Source organism: Magallana gigas, chromosome 7, assembly GCF_963853765.1.
Source record: "Magallana gigas chromosome 7, xbMagGiga1.1, whole genome shotgun sequence".
In the NCBI taxonomy this organism is placed as follows: Eukaryota; Metazoa; Mollusca; class Bivalvia; order Ostreida; family Ostreidae; genus Magallana; species Magallana gigas.
The window spans coordinates 39,759,008-39,780,121 of record NC_088859.1 but is presented as its reverse complement, the minus strand read 5'-3'; the positions used below and the strand labels follow the sequence as shown (position 1 = coordinate 39,780,121).

At 31.6% G+C, this 21,114-nt stretch overlaps 1 protein-coding gene across 2 annotated transcripts; it reads left to right on the top strand.

Annotated features, from left to right (window-relative positions):
- The first annotated feature begins 713 nt into the window (after positions 1 to 713).
- On the top strand, positions 714 to 19,522 carry LOC105338174 (allatostatin-A receptor). Of its 2 annotated transcripts, none has more exons than XM_011443172.4 (6): positions 714 to 1,364; positions 12,276 to 12,399; positions 13,206 to 13,426; positions 13,875 to 14,013; positions 14,399 to 14,524; positions 18,752 to 19,522. In XM_011443172.4, the coding sequence occupies exons 1-6, from the start codon at positions 934 to 936 to the stop codon at positions 19,061 to 19,063; spliced, it is 1,353 nt and encodes a 450-aa protein (XP_011441474.3). In that variant the 5' UTR covers positions 714 to 933; the 3' UTR covers positions 19,064 to 19,522. The 2 variants fall into 2 exon arrangements, with proteins under 2 accessions (XP_011441474.3, XP_065923071.1); XM_066066999.1 differs by lacking the exon at positions 714 to 1,364 and adding an exon at positions 11,709 to 11,730.
- Positions 19,523 to 21,114: the final 1,592 nt, after the last annotated feature.

Genomic DNA, 21,114 nt, shown 5'->3' with positions numbered 1-21,114 from the left:
AATGTGTTCTTAATAGTATAATTGAATTGAATTTCCAATGCAGGATTGGATCTGAGATTGTCGCATATTATCATTGGTAGGGTTCGACATGTGTTTGGTGATTGATATTTGCTTCGTACAAATCATATGATAAGTAAATATGATGAGTTAAAGGCTATCATTTAAGCATGAAATGCTTATTTTTGGATGTTGTTGGTCCTATGACACACCAAGCGGTGCAGACAAATTGAATACCGCGCGTTAGCACGGTATGATAATTTGTCTGCACCGCTTGGTGTGTCATAGGACCGACATCCAAAATTTAGCATTCAATGCTTATATTTATATTTTCATACTGATGTCTATTTGTATGAAATATTGTGTATCGCCGCTATAAAGCCATTATTTGCACTTAGTCAGGGATATGAAACATACATGGAACAGCCATATTAACATGTTATTTAGTTAGCTTCCGCGACAAAAAGTTTAGTGCCAGAAACTTTGTGGAGAAAAATCTCTTTTATTAAGGAGTAGATATATATTAATGATTGTTTTTCAAAAGTACATATCAAACTAGTTATGTAAGATTGAAAGTTTCATTTAATTTCACAAAATTAAATATACTCAAAACAGAAAGTACGTGGAATATCATTAATGTGCGATAGAAAATATATGTACCCCATGCTTTTTTGTTTTTATCTTGTTTAGTATCTGAAACACCAAGCTGCGAGTAGTTCTTGGCGATATTGACGTATTCTCTCCCACTGAGCGAAGACATGACCGCTAAAAGACGCCTGAAGATCCCTATTGATTCAGATGATCAGAGTCATTTATACTTCTCACTTAACATGGTCGCTCGCAGTACTAACTTCTGAATTGACGCGTGGAGAAAGTGGCCTCAGAGTAAAATTTCAATATAATCTATTTGCTGCAAAGCTTAATACCATTTAATGAATGACTGAAATGGAAGATTACGATTATTTTTCAAATGACACGGAAAACTTTTTCGATTATATAAATGGCGAAAGTTCCTTTTACCTCGAAGATTTGGACTCGCTCAAAGAACCATGGACTGTGAATGATGGGCATTTCTTGCCAACTATTCTCGTGTATGGGCTAACGTTTGTGATCGGCCTGACAGGAAATATCCTAGTGGTATACGCTGTCGTGTGCAGTCGAAAAATAAGATCCATCACTGCATCTTTTATGATTAGTCTTGCGGTTGCTGACATTCTTTTCCTGATAGTATGTGTTCCTTATAACACTATAGAGTTTGTAAAACTGGAGTGGCAGTTGGGTCCGAGCATGTGCAAAATATCCAACTTTACGGAGATGCTATCAGCGTTTAGTTCCATTCTTAATTTATCAGCGATAAGCGTCGAAAGGTAAGAACGTTTAAAATCACATCAATGTTTTAATTTTATGACGTCGTGCTGACTGAATTCAAGTATCGTACTATTTAGAATGCTGCCTTTTGAATATCAAATATAAACTTCTTTTGATTGGCTTGAGCTTAAAATGGAAGTTGTTGTTTTTTTTTGTTATTTATAATAATATATAATTTGATTCGATTTTTTAAGTTTAAATTTTACACAGAAGTGTTTCGTTCCAAAACGGGATTTCAAAATTTCATTATATAGAAATCAAAATAAAACCCTTGTTACATTATTTAACGAAATTAAACCTTTCTTTCGTACACCGTGAAAGCGTAAATATGCCCACATGTAACTGGTATTTATGTTTCACATTCTCTTATGTGGTCGCCTATAATGCAAAGGTTATCCTAGTTGCTTCGTTATTGTGAAGAAATGTCTAGAGAGCTTATATGTGTAATGTCAAACGATCTAATAAAGACATTTTATTTATAAATTGGCTACACTGCTTTTATGGACTTTCTTTTTTAAGTTTAGTTTGTTTTAATTGTCCGAGCGTTACGACCTCCGTTTGTAATGCGTGGTATAAAGCCAGTTTGTACCCAACAAGAACAAAGCAAGTTTATATTGATATACTATTATAGGCAGTTCGATGCGTGATAATAGAACACAATATGATTGGAGGGAAGTGATTTCATACATTAGTTTTCTTTTCATGTTAATATTCAGTTGCATTTGATATAGAGTGTAAAATCTTAAAGATCCTTAAAAAATTGTTTCAGGAATACGATGTGTTTAACCAAAATTGTTTTAACTTTTATTTTTTTTATTTATGTAAAAATTACATACACATTCACATTTATGTAGATGTAAATTCATGAAGAAATGGTATGGTACACCCGATATGAAATATAACCACCATCAAAATATGATACATCTACATAAAGAGTTCTGTAGTTAATATTGCAAGTTTGATGAATAATTTGTTAATAAAAATATACGGCTATTTAAATCAGAATTACAATTTTTTTTAAATCATCAAAAAGACTAGTATAAAGAAAAAAATGAAAATATAACGACTTGAAGGCTTATATAAGGAACAAGATTCGGGGTGGGGTGGGGTTGTGATCTTTTTAGACGATGCATGTACAAAATGGAACAGGTTATTAAATACCCACCAACTTACACTATTTGTGCCAATCGGAGTTACGTGACTGACTATAATTTGCCAATGCAGTCTTTATTATGTTCCCGCTATGAGGGAGGGGGAGGGGGTATACTGTTTTACCCTTGTGCTTCTGTCTGCGTGTTTGTCCGTAAATTTTCGTCATAGATTTCAAAGCATCTAATCATTGCAGATGCTTGGAATTTCAACTTCCTATTAAATGTCGACTTATTTTGTATATCACTAGTGAACATTGACTCACATATACATGTATATATCTTGTATTTCTTATGGTAAACTACCACCTTTTTTACATATTTATATATACTTGTATATAAGTTCACGGCCGTCGTTAGACTACTTACAGTGTAATTATTGTCAAATGAATCGATACATTAATAACACCGCAGTATATTAGGATCCTAATATTTAAAACCATTTTCCTGTTTCTTGTACACTAGTATTTTATTAACTTGATGAATTTCTCATTAAATGCTCTATCAAACAACTAAAAAAAACACCTGTTTTTTCATTACAAATAGATAATGTTCCAAGATACATGTATAATTAGAATCTAACATGAAAGCTTCTTGTTGATATGTTTTCCAGCAATGCACCTTCGTATATAATTAGGCCTACATGTATAGAAATTATTCCATATACCAATCTCGGATTGAAACACAAAGCCTGGCATCAGTAGATGAGATTTTCGTAAATCTATACGGTCTTATACTGTAATTGACCTGAACTGTTTGTCAACTTATTACTAGCAGTAGGCTTTAACAATAAAATATTTAATCGTATTAGTGAATATTCACAAAAAGGCTACGATGATAACCTTTTCTCTCTGATACAACATACGATACATATTTCTTTTAACCCTCCGAGCTATTGCTAAGATAAAGCAATTTTCCTTATCAAATATATCCGACAAAGATAAGAAAAGTAAAAGAGAAGTGTTTTAAGCTTATAATTGTTAATTCCATATTTGTATATAGTTATCATGATTAATAACTATTTTTTTTATTCCATCTCAATTGCTATATATCTCTTTATATGGAGTATGGCTCTTTACCAAAGGTTAAGGATGCCGATTTGGGGTTTTTTAAACTACATTAGCAAAAGTGTTTATTTTTTAACCATTTGTAATTTACACCAACTATAGTATATTTGACTAGTTTTAAGAAAATCTATCATCTGGTTCTTTTTACGGGTCATCTCAAAGTACAGGTATATTTAAACTAGAAATATATTGGAAATAGTCATTTTCCGCTTTTCGAAACAGATTTTAAAAATACTACAATAGAGATTTTCCTCAAATTGTAATTATGTGATCAGTAAAATAATTTTCTTCCTTATATGTAAAAAATACTTAATTTTACCGTCTTGTTTTAACAATTAAAAATGCAACAGATTTTGCTATATATTTGGAGTATTATAAATAATAAAGATGGGTACAATGGATTCATTCCAAATTTAAGAAAAATAACCCCGAGGATAGCATTATTATATGTATAAAATTCCGAAGCGTACGATTTTTACTTTTTCTTTTATGTTTTTTCTTATAATGTACTCCTACAAAACTTCATTTCATTATAAAGTCATAAAAGCGCAAAGGCAATGCTCCTTGACCGAACAACATAAAAATATTTTTAAAAACATAATTTTTAGAAAAGATCTAAATATTTTTATCAGTATTATGTTTCTTGTGTTCAATTTAATTATTGTAATCGAAAAATATTCTTAAAAGGTAAAAATAGACTGTATTTTACTACAATGCACAAAATCATGCATAAAGAAAACTGTTCTTTCCGATATATTAATGTTGTATATTTTATTTGTTAAAAATAAAATTTATCGGAAAGGACAAAACTAAAGTCGGCCTAATTCGCGGCTGACGGGCCTGTTGACCTGTCACACCAGGAGAATTGACACATAGCCTTCCAATAATTCCACAGAAAATATAAACGGTTGACAAAATATTTGCCATATTCCGTGCAAAATTTCTTGGCAATTATTCTCTTCAGAAATAAGAATTAGAATACTACATACAAAGTATTCATTTATAACTATTAAAATCTCCTTTCTGACATGTAACATTAAATACCCATCTAGTGCAACTACAATTTCCCGAATATTCCCATTGACTTCTTTTAATCAATTACTAACGACATGTGAACCTATCAGGGAATGGTGGAATTTCCGAAGTTTGTCCAATAACTACTATCACTCTATTTATTCTAATTTTTGATTGCGATGAAAAAAGGTCATTTTTACGCATTGATTGTATCTCTGGTAGTCCGTCTCTAAAAAGGTACGATGGAAAATCTAGATTAAGCGAACAGGTGAGATCATTAATTTCATATTCATTGTAACGATTATTAGTTATTGATTGCTGGCACAGATGACGATGCCCTTTTTGCATCCTACAAGAATACTTTGATGATTCAAGTCATAATGATTCTTTAAGGAAGCTATCGCATACAATTGTTTTGCTGCGATTTACGGTAGGAAATGATATAATTTGAATATTTGTGGAGAAATCCGCTATTATACTTTTTATATTTTTGGTGAAAAAAAATTGTTTTCCTTTTTTTCCCATTTTATCCGTGCCTTTTTTACTTAATAAGCACTTGTTGTATTGTTTGAGCATTAAAATAAAAATGAAATACCAGCTGAAAGAAAATAAATTTTAACACAACTATAAATATGCTTCGTCAATCATAATTTTTTTGCAAAGAGGTCATGTACAGAATTTTCGACATTACATATTATCCACACGCCTTTGCTTATTAATTATAGGTATCCCCTTCACAAGTGTCAGTGTAAAATTTACTTGTACAGGAGTGTTGTTTAACATTTACCTTTGAATTCGAGATTGAATTCAAGGTCATAGCATATCTTTATCAAACATGGAATTTATAAGGTGTGAATACATCAAGTTAGACCGAGGGAAAATTACTAGCAAAGAGAAAAGTGCCCGGACAAGTAGTATAAAGAGAAGTCAGCTTTGATCATAACATTTGACCTAAACCTCTGTTTCAAGGTCCTTGCACATCCTTTATCTACAGGAGGAGGTCTATGGTAAAGATTAAATCACACTTGGCCACGTTACTCAAAAGTGTGATTCAGAAAATGATTTTACCACAGGGGTCTGCTATTACCCTGACGTTGTCGTTGCACATTTCTAACTTAAAGGCATTTATTTGGGAGGGGGTGTAAAGCTTGAGGTAAATTTGACCAAGTAATAGTCCCGTAGTTGGTTTTAAAAAGATCTATAGCTAGATCTACCATGATTTTTCAATTTCTTTAAACTAAATATCAAGTAAGAAATGCTCAACTAATAAACACATATATATGTACATGCATGTGATGAAGTGAAAAAACATTACGCTTTGTAAAAATGTTGTCAATGAAGCTACATATATCAGCAAGCCTTCGGCCAATCGGAAGAGCCGTTTTTTTGTCAATCCAATGAATATTGAATGATTGTCTAACGCAATTTAAAAATATATAGTTGTATTTTCTCTTTTGAAACACTGATTATGTTAAAGTAAAATGAACACATACTGTCCATAACATTGATGTTTAATTCTCAAAACAAAATATTAAAATATATATATTTGATCACTGGAAAAATCCAGTGGCAAAACGAGAGGCAGCAAAGCCAAAACGTTTCATGAAATATAAAAGTACTTTGTAATTCAATTTAATAATTTTCGTTACAACAATCTAATTAGCAAAGACTTAAGAGATTATCGCTTTTGGGTCTGACAAGAAATCTTCGAATAACTGTTATTTGACAATGGTTGACAGGAATTTCAGTTGTAATTTCTCTTGCGAACAGTCAATGTATTGTTAATGTGCCTTTATTCCATCTTACGCCAGAGAATATCAATGTAATTATCGTCAACGTCAACATAACGAAACAATTTATCCATTCTTTTACTGGATGTGTCTATTAGTTTACATACACTTGATGCATGGTATTGAACTTGAAGTACATTTATAGACTCGTTAAGAAAAGAGTCTTGTCAGGGCTAAATATAACATATTAATTTTTTTAAAATGTAAAATACTTTGATGGTAGAAATTTTAAAGATAATAATGGAATTTCTCTCCAGGATTTTGAATCAACGCTACAGTCCAACCATGGCTAGCATTTTCGATGAAAAAAATATATCACAGTTTGTGTTAATCATTATATCATTATAGAATAAGATATTCAATGCGATATGAATTTGGTTTGTTAAATTATTAAATTATGTGAATTCCGAGTCGTTTCTCGGATTTGATGATATTACCATCACATTCCTTCTTTGGTTTTTAAACGTTGTATTTGAGACATTTTGTTGATTAATCGTAAATAATTAATGATCAATCTCACTTATAGAGGAGTTAACGTTTTTCATATTAAAGGTAAATAAAAAATAGATTCAAAGAACAATTTTAATCTCTTTAAATGTACATGTATATAGTTAAAACGCAGTGAGCGAAATACTTTTCCCTCTAGTAAAAATCAACTTAATAATCATGGTTTTCTATTAACTTTATTTGAATGCTTGATATGTTTGCATTTTGTTTTAAAACTACAGTTTTGCCATTTTTTGATAGGAATTTGAAGAAAACTATCATGTTAAATATTGAAAAGCTAGATTTTCTCCGTTTCGCTTAAAAAATCCTTTTTTTTTTTTCTTATTTTCATTCTTTTCAAACATAATATTATATTCTAGTCGAAATCAAGTTGTTATATCCTCTGAATTATATTTAGGGACTAATATCGGCAAACCTATGTGATATACTTTTTGAACGTAAGTATAAGTGAAAAGTGTATACAATCAATGCTCCATTTGATAAAATTATTATACGAATAAAATACTTAGATTTTATCAATCATTTAACAGGAGCAAGAATCAAGATGATCAACGCTGATAATAATTGGCAAACCACTGTGATCAAATATGAACCTATCGTTATAATAGATATTGATTTTCTGTTGTATCCTATATTTCTGACAGTCATTTGATAATGTATCAAACAATTTTGAATATATTTTTATACTGCAAAGTTTTAGTAAATTTAATGATTATTAAAGCTCCGTATAATTGAATATCGAATAATTCATCAGAACATACAATTCTTTTCCTCTTTGGGGGATTTACTCATCACTTCATTTTTATCGTAATATACCATGAGTTAACACCATGAAATTTAAATACTATACAGCCATTCTGTATTGTGTGATCTCCAGGGAACGAAACGAATAAACTATGCCTGTGTAGAATTCCTGAACCAAAAATTCGCTACAGGCATACTCCTTTAGGGCAGAAAAAATCCATTTACAAGATTGATTTAAGACTCCGGACTGAAGTTTGGAATGAAAATCAAAACTCCCAATAAACATAAATTACATGATAAGCCCACAAATTAAGAAAAACAAAGAAGATGGGTGGATAAGGCGCGTAAAATGCCCATACGCGGTCGGACAGGCTGCTGAAAAATTAAAGTATCAATAAATATGATGGGTTTTTTTAAAATCATTTAAAACAATATATATTTAACGAATCATTGATTTTTAACCTATAGGTATGTTCAATACTTGGAATATGTTGCCTCAAACAGGCGTATACGTATCAAAACCTGCAAATTCTGTCATTTTTTAGAACTTCAAGGCATTTTCTTTTAAAGAGTGGGTCTGTGCTCCATATTTTTCTCATAATCTATTTAAGGTCTATTGGAAAACAAACCGATTTCAATCAACAAAAACGTGGAGAGATGACCCACTATACATTAAAAATATCATTTTGTATCCCAACAATTGAACGTTTTGAAAAAATAATACAAGTCCGGTAGTTCGTGGCCTTAGTCACACATAATATTTAAATAGCCCACTTTGTTGTGTCTGAAATGGCTCAGATGTTATAGTACATGGCATAAGCTAACCTTATATATCTAGGGTTTTTATGTTACGTGTTCGATACCACCAAAATTTGCGACAATATTTTTTTTTCTTATTTTTTGTTAAATATATTAAAAACTGACTATAGTTAAAAATTTTGCTTTTGCAAAGTTGTATTATAATATATTTGAATGATTTAACTGGGGAAAATAAATTCAAAATTGTATTTCACTACTAAAACGAATGGGCATTTGCGCCATCTTATTCCCCCATCTTCTTGCATTGAATATACATGAGGAATATCAAATACAACTGATCAAGCAATATATGTATGTGAAATACAATGTCCCTGACGATGACAAACTAAAATTCACGTTTGACTCTCCCACTTTTAACGACCTTGCCATATCAATGACATTGAAAGGTCTTGCCTTGAATTTACAATAAACAAATATTAATTTTATAGCTTGTACATGGTTCAAAAGGTATTGGTATAGTTGTAGTGATAAACGACATGGCAAAATACAGTAAGTTCCTCGATCTCTGACACACACACAATTAGTTACTGAATTTGAAATGTATTTCGAAATTTTGTTGACAGTTACCTTAAGAATAATGCCAAAAGGGCAGTTTAAAACTGTACTAATAGGAGTCCAAAAGATCCATTAACGAAATAATTGTTAAAAGCTACAAACTCATTTTAAAAAAAGAACTTTCATATAATATGTGTTACAACTAGTCACTTGTTAAAACAAATCAAAACACCAAACGCGTGTACATTACATCGTTAGTTTCAGATCTAAAAATAAGCTCCTCAAATTGACAATGTTTTGGCTTTAAACGTTCATACTCATTTTACTGGCAAGCGGTTTCTGATCCTACGCATTTCCTTCTAACAGAAAATTCTGCTTTTCGTCCTGATCAAACTCCGGGTTTTTCACTAATTAACATGTGCAGTGGGAAGCCTACATTTAGCCAGTCTCTATTGTAACTTTTATGTTTTCATTAATGTCTGTATATAAAGTGTTTGCAAATTAAAGTTTAGCACGACTGATAAATTGTATAGACGACATCTCGGTGTTGGTTAATGTTGAAATCAATTTATGATAAAACAGGATATTTTAATGATTTTGGGAAACAAAATTAAACTTTGAAGAATTGAGTTAAAAACGTATTTTACAACAGACATTCAATTTTTTATTTAAACACTATCTTCAGTCTTTCGTTTTTTCCTCATTAACCAGTTAACTTTAAAGCAATACTTTATGGTTACTATGGGTGTCTTGAAATTAGTATTATATATTAAAAAACATGAACTTTAGAACTTTAAACTTTGTTATAAATAGAATTAAATGGTTATTCTTAAGAATTAAAATAATTCAGTTATTTGGTTAATTGATCACATATATTGAAGGAGACGTTATATATTGTATAAGGCGTAAACGTTTTGGTCTTTTTCATTTCTCAACAAGTCAGCCTATCGCTCACTTTGCGTTCCTGAATGATTTCCAAATTAATTGATGAATCCGAAAACTGTTCCAAGTTCATACGCTTTGATTTTGTTTTTTAATTTAATTTTCTTTTGATATAAGGTTTTTAAAACCGCTATTAGATATCAAGAATAAAGATTAAATTCAACTGGTTCCAAATTATGATAGATAATCTATAAACATGGATTATACTATATATGATATTTATAAACTTCTTTGCATTTACATGTAAAAGTTCTAGCGGTAACACTGTGTCACCCGTTATGGCAACGTTACCCTATTGCACGCTTCTTAGAATCAAAATACTGTAAACGTATTACATTTAGCTGTATATTCTTTTTAGCTTTTTGGCAGAAAGCGGTTTCAGCTAAATCAAGTACATCGGTAAATGCAATGCATATACGTATAAGAATAGGTGCATCTAGAAATAAGTTAATTCAATCCACACTAAATTGTTTGAAAATCAACTTCCGCCAAATATAACACGTTTACAGTATGAGGGTTCTCAAAAAGTATTGGCTGAATTCATGCTATGCATGTTTACTTCTTTACAGATAATTTGCTGGGTTTCCTTGGAATCATCTATATACATGTAAATATCGATCACGTGGACCTATTTGGCTCCTCTGACACGGTGTTATTCGCCCCATTTTATTCCATATATTGCTCTGATTGTCGTCAAGACACAAATCCCATGGGATATTCCGAATCTCGTAACGGATTTTCCCTGATTATTGGTCACATGTAAAGCCATTGTTAAACTGCTCTCCCCATTAATATAAATCAGACAGAACAGAAATTGTTCATCGTACCATACACTCTTGGAAGTTTTTTCAACCAAAAATGATAATATTAATCGAAATTGACATTGCGCTCGAAGGCTTGAGTCACGTAAATCAAAGAATTTAAAAAAAAAACCATAACGGATATTTATTTGACTTGTCGAATACTTGTACATGAAGTTTAATTATTTTGAATATATGGCGGTGGCTGTAGTGACTTTGTCTGCAATCATATACCAGTAAATGAAAACCGCACTGAAACCGACCCAATCGTTCGGGCTATATACGTCTATATTGTCATTATTATTACTGTTCTTATAGCTCCATGCAGAACGGAGTTTTAATGAAAGCATATAGGTACTAAAGGCGGCAATTCGGAAAACAATAATAATAAAAGATCTACCTTTTAAGGATCTCTGTATACATCTCCTCCCATATAAAATTAATCTTCTTAATTCCATACCCAAGAGAGCAGTGAAACATCATCAATAATTCAATCAAAGTAAGTCAATTGCAAATGTTGTACAATTTTATGTTTCTCTGAGTAAAAACCTAACAAGTTCGTAAAGGTCAGAAGTTAATAAATGACAGCTATTACTGTTTATCAAATTCTCTGGAGGCAAAATATCCAATCCTTTGTAGATACTGACACTCACTGAACCTCAGTGTCGCAACCAGCATATCTTTTTAAAACTAATGACGCTCAGACATTTTCAATACGATCTGCTTTCCACTTATAGTTATACTTTATACGCAAACATGTGAATCTATACATGTACGATAGATGTAATACAATATTTCGCATGAAAATTTATATTAATTTCATGTACATATATATGTAGTGATACCTACGTCTACAATGTCTTTCCTTGCTTTTATCGACAGGGGATTACAGTGCTTAAATTTCATCCTAAATATACCACAGTGTTTAGGTCTCAACGCAAGAGTTTGATTGTTGGGCTTGTTATTTCAGGAGCGATCAGTTTCGTGGTAATGAGGATGTGAAACTGGGAGAAGTCAAAAAGAATATCTTTGATCAAAGGTTTTAAAGTCTGATTAAATGCTAATCTTTCGTGATGCGGAAGTTTTAGAACTCTGTATAACTTTTTTATTCCAGACAGGCTTCCTGGCACTAAGGTATCTAAGCAAGTAGAGCACGTTTTCTTGTTTCTAATTAGTAAAGGTCGTTAATGTCCACTTCCAGCTTTTACCTTATCGTCATTAACAACATCGGTTTTGATGCTTCATGAGACAATTTAGTCTGTTCTGTTTCGTTGGAGACAGTGATGACCAATTATAACTTTATTGGATGGGATTACCCTTGGTTTCTATCAACACATCCTATTTATGCAGAAAACAAAAACCCTGCACTTCTTTGTAACTATGTAGATGAGCATAGGATTTCTGTTAATTTGTAGCTTAACGTAACATTGGCTTCGATTTTAGCAACATAATGAGTATCAAACAAGGAAGAAAATATTGGAGTACACAATGAATCAATACAAAGTTGTAGTTGTTATTATAAAATGCAAAAGAGAACAGACCATCAATTTGAATTATAAAATATTTTTTAAATTTTATTTCCAGATTTATTGTGATTGTTCTACCAATGAAAAGCAGAAGCTGGTGTACATCAGGAAACACTCACAAGATCTTGGCAATTGTCTGGATAGCGTCCATAGTTTTATCTTCACCAGCATTCTATGTCATGGTACAGTTTACTTGTTATATAAAACAGCGACTGTACTTTTTTCTGATAAAAACAGCTTCACAATTACTATTTGTATGTTAAACTTTGTAAAATAAACTTAAGATGAATTTTTTTTTATTGAATCATTCATACAAATATGATTTTGATAAAAATTACATATTGTGCTTTTGTAATATATACGTATATCTAAATGTGAAGGAAACGGACATAGGAAGAATGTTTTGATTAAGGAAATACAACTTATTAATGTACATATACAGTTGCAAAAGTTCAATGTACATTAGGCAAGAATTATAATTTCTCCGCCTATCACAATATCCTATGCCATAGTTTATATACCATTGCCAGCTGTCAGTTTCAACAGTTATAACTTCGGGGGAAAGTGACATTTTCAAAATTGAAAACCAATAAATGGTATCAATTATTAAAGTGAAAGATAAGTTGCTCATTTTTGAAACAATATCGCCTTGTTATATAATAGTGATTGTAAAATTAAACTAGCTTGCTCTCTATTTACACTGTTTAATGTGGACACGTGAATCTTTACAGATTAATGCATACTAATCGGAATTGATTCTTTACTTGAAGATTATTCACTCTTCTTTATTTCAGTTCTGTTATTTCATTTGTGAATATTTATTTTATGGTATACTAAAAACAAAACTAAATATACACTTAACTATCATTACTTAATAAATAACAAGATTTGAATCGACGAAGTAATGTAATATTTTCTTTACTGAAGGTTTTGATTGGAAATCTTTCCTTTCCTAACATATCAAATTTGTTTTTATGATTTTTTGAAGAAAATGGGATATAGAAAATTTCACAACAACCACACCAGCGTGACTTTGAAATTCTGTAATGATGAGAGCGTCCCCAAAGAGATCAGGACACTATTTAGCTTCTACAAACTTATCCTGATGTTCACCGTTCCTACAGCCATTATGATAATCTGCTACACGGGTGTCATTTACGCCCTTTGGATCAGCTCAGCTCAACTCAGTAAACTAACCTCCGTGCCAAGGTGAGCGAGACGGACCATATAACAAACGGGCTCCTAGAGAGGATGATCATTGCCACTTGTACCATTACAAACATTTTTGTCAATATGCGTGTGAAGTTATACATTAGTATACAAATTATAATGCTTAATGACAGAGGGATGATACAAGTTTAAGTATAATATATTTATGCGTAAAGATAACACTTACTCAGTTTAAAGAAACAAAGCATTGGGTTATGTGTGAAAGTTACACATTAGTATGCTAAATGAAATAGGGATTATATATGGACATGTACAATTTTAATTATTCGTAAAAATAACTTCTATACACTTGTTCAATTTAGATGAAATAGACATCAGGTAGATCAATGTTGTAAGCAACTGAGTTATTATTACAACATAAATGTAACAGTAAAGAGATTCATAGTTTATGAAGCTACATTGTACGATTTATATTTGTTTTACACAGAGAGCAGGGCAGCTGTAGAATGAGCAGACAGTTGGTGAGGTACTCCAGCGTGTATTCGAATGGTACTTCGACTGCACCATGCTGTAAACACCACAGTGGGTCCTCACGTCACAATCATTCCCTCAACGCCAGAAAACAGGTCGGGGAAATTTGAGTCTCTTCATTCTATCAAAAATTATCAAATCAGAAATATCCATGAATTTTCCCCCGGGGCCCATGTTTCCTCAGAAGACGAGGTATAGATGGATCTTTTTTAGTCACTTTACTAACTGTAATTTATATAAAGCGGAGGTATCACTGGAAATTCGGGTTTAAGAAATCTGACCGTTGAAGTGTTCTTGGGCTAACATAGCTTGTTTTTCTTTAATTTTAAAGCTCAGTTTGTATTTCTTATGTTACGTAAAACAGGAACTAGCCACGGTTCACAAAGTAACTTAGCGCTTGGTGGTATTACAGTTTTGTAATATGTTGATGTTATAATTGCCTTCGTCTTCTCAATATCTTTAATCCATTATCTGTTACAGATAATAAAAATGCTCATTGCCGTGGTGGTCGTCTTTCTTCTCTGTTGGGGCCCAAAGGTGATATTTGATGTCATCAGAAAAATGACACCGGAATCACTTTTCTTCGAAGAAGCCTTTACAATACAGGTGACATCATTTTAAATTAAGTTGCATAATATAAACTTGCCCTCATATCGAATATAGCCACATTATATAATATCATACACAAGGAAGTCATGCCAGCAGTTAATGAAGTTGAGTATCAGATACCCAAAAGGTCACTTGAGGTAACCAGTTAAATGTAAAATTGAAAATTTGTCAATATATCACGACTACATGAATAGAAATTTGTCGTTCATTTTAAAAAACACATTTTTTCCGAATGTGTATATAATGTAATGCCTATTTTTCAGTACAACTAATTATAAGTTTATTGATTGTACTCATTAAAGGTGAAACTTTAATCAAGAAAAATAAACAATATTGATATCGATTTTTATGTATTGTAAATATCACATGTACTGTTTAATCCGTCTTATCAGCATGACAGTAAGTAATGTTATTTTCTCCCTCGTTTCACTCCTTCTAAAATAAATATTTTCTTGACTAATTTGTTGAAAAACAAAAACATATTTTTTAGGATTGGTGCGTTCGTTACAAATCGCATTTAATATCCATTCAACATACAAATAAATGGCAACACAAAATATTAGTTAATCTCAAAAAACATATTTCAGTCAGACCGGGTAGGGAAAATCAAAGACACAACCTGTACTGCTTTGTAACGAACATCGCATTAATCGAATACTCCCCGGGAAATCTATTTATACTGAGCGCGAAAGCTCTCGTGCATGAAATAACCAGTATTGAAGTAAACCAGATAATACGAAAACTAACGGAAATAAACGAGGTTATAAACGTAAAGAAATAAATAAAAGTGACCAGTGTAAAATGATGTTCTAAAATACAAAAGGTGATATGTCTCTCACTCAAATACAATTTGTTAATATTTCCGACTTTTTAATCATATTTTCTACAAATTGTAAAATTAACCAATTTCTTTTTTAATTTTCATTTTATTTGCGATACAATTATACACATGCATACAATTGTCTTTTATGCAAGTGCTCATCGGGCAAATGCCTTCTGTTTATAACTCTTACAAACTTCTCTCGCTTTAAATTGTGACGGCTTAGGGAGATATCAAGAAAAAAGGTGATTTAGTAAGGAGGGCGAGTGGTGAATAAAGATACTGGTGATTTGGCATGCTGGAAATTATTTCGTTTTTTAGGAATCGAATGACAATTAAATGGTTTTGTGAAAGATGTACATTTATTACTATGAATTTCAAAGAAGTTAAACAAAATTTGAAAATCATCAACCAATTACATGTAAATGTTAGCACGTCGATTAACATATACAGTACAGCTCACGAGTATCCCGACACCCACCGTGTAAAAAACACGGTGGAAAACGGTCTGTGTCGCACCGTGCACACGGTGTGACACCGTGTATGTGTATTGGAAAATTCAAGAAAAAGCACCGTGTCGCACCGTGGCCGCCTGTGTAACTCCGTGGCCACTGTGTTACTCCGTGGATATCGTTACCTGAGACGTTGATAGAAATAGCGTATGTTTAGAAATAAAGAAATTATGGCTTAACAAGGGTTGAAACATATATATATCCTTTTCATATTAAAAGAAAAGAATGTCTACTTAAGTTGCACGGACCCAGAAATTTGTCGAGGCTGTCAACGTGAAGTTAATTTTTTGTGATCTGAAAACTCGACGTACATGGATACCTTTTAATTCATTTGTTCTTAAATAAATTGAAATAAATTCACCAAAAATATTTAATAATCAATTAATATATAATCAAAATTCAAATTAATTTTATTCATCTTGTTTTTTTTCTAAACACACGTGATATTGTAACTGACGATCCTATTAAAATGTCGGGAGCTTAAACATCTTATCTCTGTTATCTGTAAACACTTTCTGATTTAGTAATTAATTTACAGTCTTACTTTTAACCGATTAAAAATGAGAAATGAAAACATTTCAGATCATGTTTTTCTAAAAACATGTGCTGTTGATGTGCTGTAGTAAATAACAACCCCATATTACCGGTGACTCGAATAATTTGGAATTCAGCTATTTATGTAGCAATAAATAAACAAAAAATCACTTTTAAATTATAGATTATAGATAAATACATGTACAAACTCTTTTTAAACTATATTCAAGCATTGTACATGTATTAAAAATATACCCGCATTTCATAAAATAATTTTCAACTTTATTTCCGTATAGCTCGTAATGGCCTCGTGATTTCACATGAAAAAATCACTCGTGCGATGTACGGAAGCTGATCAGATACACAGCATTGTCTTTCATCTTTGGTTCTATACACAACAGGTCTTATTGTCTGTCTTGTTAGGTGTCACTGGAATTTACAACTAAATGTGTGTATATTTGGACGTCTGAACAGGTGTACTCGAGATGCCGTTATTCACACCTTTCCGCGAACACCTGTTTGGTAACTCATCACAACCCGTCGTGTGTATGGTCTGAATATATCTTACTTCTACTTTGTTAGTTCAATGATTTTTCCTAATCTCTAACAAACAAAAAAATTGTCTGTAGATATGTACACAAACAACTACACGTAAGACTATCGGCGCGTGGATCCGGGGAACAATTCAGCAACTAATTTCACAAAGTATTAACTTGCGATAAGAAATTATTTACCGGGTACACATACATGTATGTACAAAAAAACCTGATTGATTAAAACGATGAATGAGATAATACCGGTAACTTTTTGCAAGCATTTATAATAAACACAACTTTATTGATGTGAAATAGCGTCGAAATTTTAACGAAAAATCTTATTACATGGTGAACTTTACAAACTTTTAGTCATTGTGTTAAAATCGTTATTAGAGCCATGGATCTAAAATAAATGAATTAAATTCATACAAATAGAACTCTTATAATTCAAAAAAAGTTGCACAAAAGTACAGAGAGAGAGAGAGATTTTACAACGTAATATTCAAACCCTCATGCATGCAGTATAAGAATGAAGAAACTAAACATTTCAAACACTGAATACGTCATTGTTAAACATTTTTCTATTTTGCGGACTTAAAAAAAACAATAGAACGACATTTTTTCCATATCATGGAAGGAGCACGTGGTCTATCTCGCGGGCTGATTTGATTGACAGGGATAGCACGTGGACCCTGACTGCATATATTCTATCGCAATTTTTGGGAAAAGGGTTAAATATAATAATGGAAACTATAAATCTAACTTATTACACTGAATTACAAGTAAAATGTACTTAAATTAAACTCATACTGGTACTCTCTCTCTCTCTCTCTCTCTCTCTCTCTCTCTCTCTCTCTCTCTCTCTCTCTCTCTCTCTCTCTCTCTCTCTTATATGACGATCATTAAACAATCAAACAGTAATTATTGCAATACAGAGTAGTTTCTTGGAACACAAATAATTTCTAAACTCAAATTGCTACAAAGATAAAATAAAAAATTTTCAAGAACCGATCCACGGATTCTTAGCGCTATGAATATGTACCGTGCGGTACTAAATGGACAAGTACATCACACATATGTATAAAAGAAAGAAAATTTGAAAATATATTAGATATAAAGCTGTATAATTATATTATTTAGAGAAATTTGTTTTCAACAACCCGTTAGATTTGTTGAATAGAGTATAAGTGAGAAAAGATCACAGTTATGGTGCTATGCACTATTGAAACTGCCAAACTACAGCAACTACGATTACTACTACGTTTAAAAACGGACTGAAACAAAAACTTATAGAACCGTTTATTTGAATTTTAAAAAGGAAAAGAAAGTGTAAGACAGTGTTTTAATTGATCAAACCTTTATGTGGGCGATATCGATTTTTGATATTAACAAAAATCAACCGTGTCAATTGCATACGTCTGAAAATTGCGTGCATAAAAATTTTATTTATTTCTATTTCTTTGTCTTTTTCTTTGATTCTCTTACGTACATCAATAAATATTTTATTCTTTATAAGTTTTATTCCTAAATCCTCCTTTTTTCACAGGTAAATACCGCGTGTTACGCCGTGTTATGTCCGTGTTGCATCGCGTTGCACCGTGTCGCACCGTGTTTTTTCTCGTTCTGTGGCCGTAACAGAGAACAATAGATCAAAAGTACCGACACTTCCACGCTCAGCGTGGACTTTCAAACACGGTGGTCGGTGTTTTTGTCGGGATACTCGTGAGCTGTACTGTAGTAACTATATTATGTGGTTGTTATAATATTTAATAAACTAAAATCTTACGAAAAATTGTTTTGAAATGTACTTTTACTTTTGTAGGTTGTCATTGAATGTTTGCCGTACATTCAGTCATGCCTCAATCCATTTGTTTATTGCTTCATGTCGAAAAAATTTCGAGAAAGTGTACGCGCCTCTTGCCGAAAAACGAATCCAGCATGCCATGTTCGGGCATGTTTTTGCCACTTAGGCGTGCCAGAGAATGACCGTTCGCAACAATATGAGCTGGAATCTAAAGTAAGTCAGGGCACTGGCCAGAGCCGAGTGACCATAAACAGACCCAGTACGAGTCGATCGGCATCATCCACCGAGGACCAGTTTACCTCGGACATTAAAAAGAACCAGGTCTTTTGAATATCTGGTTTAGAAAATTATCCAAGAATTCCACCTTACTATTTCATATATACATATTTTTGGGGAGTGGGGTGGGTAACACTTGTTATTTATTCTAACATGTCTGTTTTAACCTTAAGGTTGTGAAAAATATTCGTTTTTGTCTGTATAAGTAATAAGAAAAGGACATCTTCATAGTCGATGTTGCAAGGAAGATCATCTTCATGTAACTAATTTTTTAAATAACATACTAAATGTTGAGTACGCTTTGTGGTCTTCATTGGCATTAGCCTTGGCATTAAAGAAACGATGTATACAGTTACATTTATTGTAAAAAAAAATTTTTTATTAGTACTTGATATTATATGTACTGTTTGTTTATGTGTGTATATTTTTGTGAACTTACCTTGAAATGTTTGACTACTAATTATAAATTCCAAATGAATTGTGTATCAGTCTAAATAAAGAATTGGCAAATTAGTTTAAGCGTAGTCATGTCATTAATCATATACTTGTAGTATTTATTATTCGATTCGACACTAACCTTAGAGTCAGCTTTTAAATGTTATTTAATGCCTATGATATTTTTGATTTTTGAAATATGAAAAATATTTAATATATATTAATATTCATAACATTTATACTTATAAATGAAGACATTATACCAATAAACTACGAATTACCAGAGTAACTGCTTATATCTTTCATATTTCAACATGTGTGAGATGATGTCCGTATACTATACTTAGATTTTATCTGATATGTAATAATTCTAATATTATTAAAACATACCTACATTTCCCCCCAAAATATGTATGCTTTCTTTTTCTCCTTTTTTCTTTCTTTTTTTGGGGGGGGGGGTGGGGGGTGGGGATACATACATTTTAAACTACAACTCTACTGTATATATGAAATATACATGTATATGGATAAATGATGTAAGCATAAAACGGAGACATTGCTTCCCTTCTTGAAATAAGAATCCTTGGACATGTATATGCGATTGAGGGTTGAAATAATAGTTTATGCAAAACAGATGAAGATATTGTCAATTTCAACAATAAACTGCATTTGGGACAAACAGTCTATAGCCGAATAAGTTCAGTTTGAGATTTTTTTCAGTCATCTGCAACAAAAAGATTTTATGCCACATATAATCAATTTCAGTTAGGATTTTTATACTTTTCTTTTCCTCTAAATATCGAGTCCGTCTATTATTTTATGATTTCATTTTTTTAAAAATAGGTTAAGAAAAATATTCGACAGTTAACACAAAAAAATGTGTACAGAAAATACAAAGCCCATTAATGTGTAGACTAAGTGTTACTAGTATTTCCCACGCTTGTTGAGGGAAGTCTTATAGTATTACAGTAAAACTCGTTGAGTACGAACACGACTATAATGAATTCTCGGATATAGCGAAGTTTTAATGAGTCCCCGGTAAAATTCTTAACAAATCCTAGCTAAATTTTACGGATATAACGAATTTGGATCTAACGAATTTACGGATATAGCGAAATCATTTTGAGCCCCGTAGAGGTGAAAAATAACGAAATTTAACACTTTTATAAATAATTTCTTTAAAGTTAAAAAGGCACTACCATTTATCATAATACATGTACATGTAGTTTGCATTACTTTATTTTCATAAATATTTTCAATTCACAAACCGATTATTAAAGGTATCAAAGTAATGTATTTTTATTTTAAGCCTCAATTAACAAAACATATAGTCTGATAAATTCATGTATATAGTGAATTCACTATAGTTATTATTATGAATTCGTTATACGGATACAACGAATTACGGATATAACGAAGTAAATCCATTGGTCCCTCGGACTTCGCTATAACCGAGTTTTACTGTTATTATGTGGTCTAAGTGAGACAACTGTCAATATGATAGCATATTTTACAATATAGAGCTATGTAAAAACGTAAGTCTTAAATACTTTGAACATTTTGAACATACTCTTGCTTGTAAAACTAAAATTCTTTAAAATTACTGTGCCTTTTTAAAAATATTCTTTGTTTCACTCAAAAATAATGTAATTTTAGCGTATAGGCACAAT

Bases quoted from the DNA above. Each gene is read 5' to 3' on its own strand.
- LOC105338174 (XM_011443172.4), top strand. From the start codon at position 934: ATGACTGAAATGGAAGATTACGATTATTTTTCAAATGACACGGAAAAC. The intron at 1,365-12,275 runs GTAAGAACGTTT...TTTTATTTCCAG, and splicing joins TCAGCGATAAGCGTCGAAAG to ATTTATTGTGATTGTTCTAC. The intron at 14,014-14,398 runs GTCGGGGAAATT...TATCTGTTACAG, and splicing joins CCCTCAACGCCAGAAAACAG to ATAATAAAAATGCTCATTGC.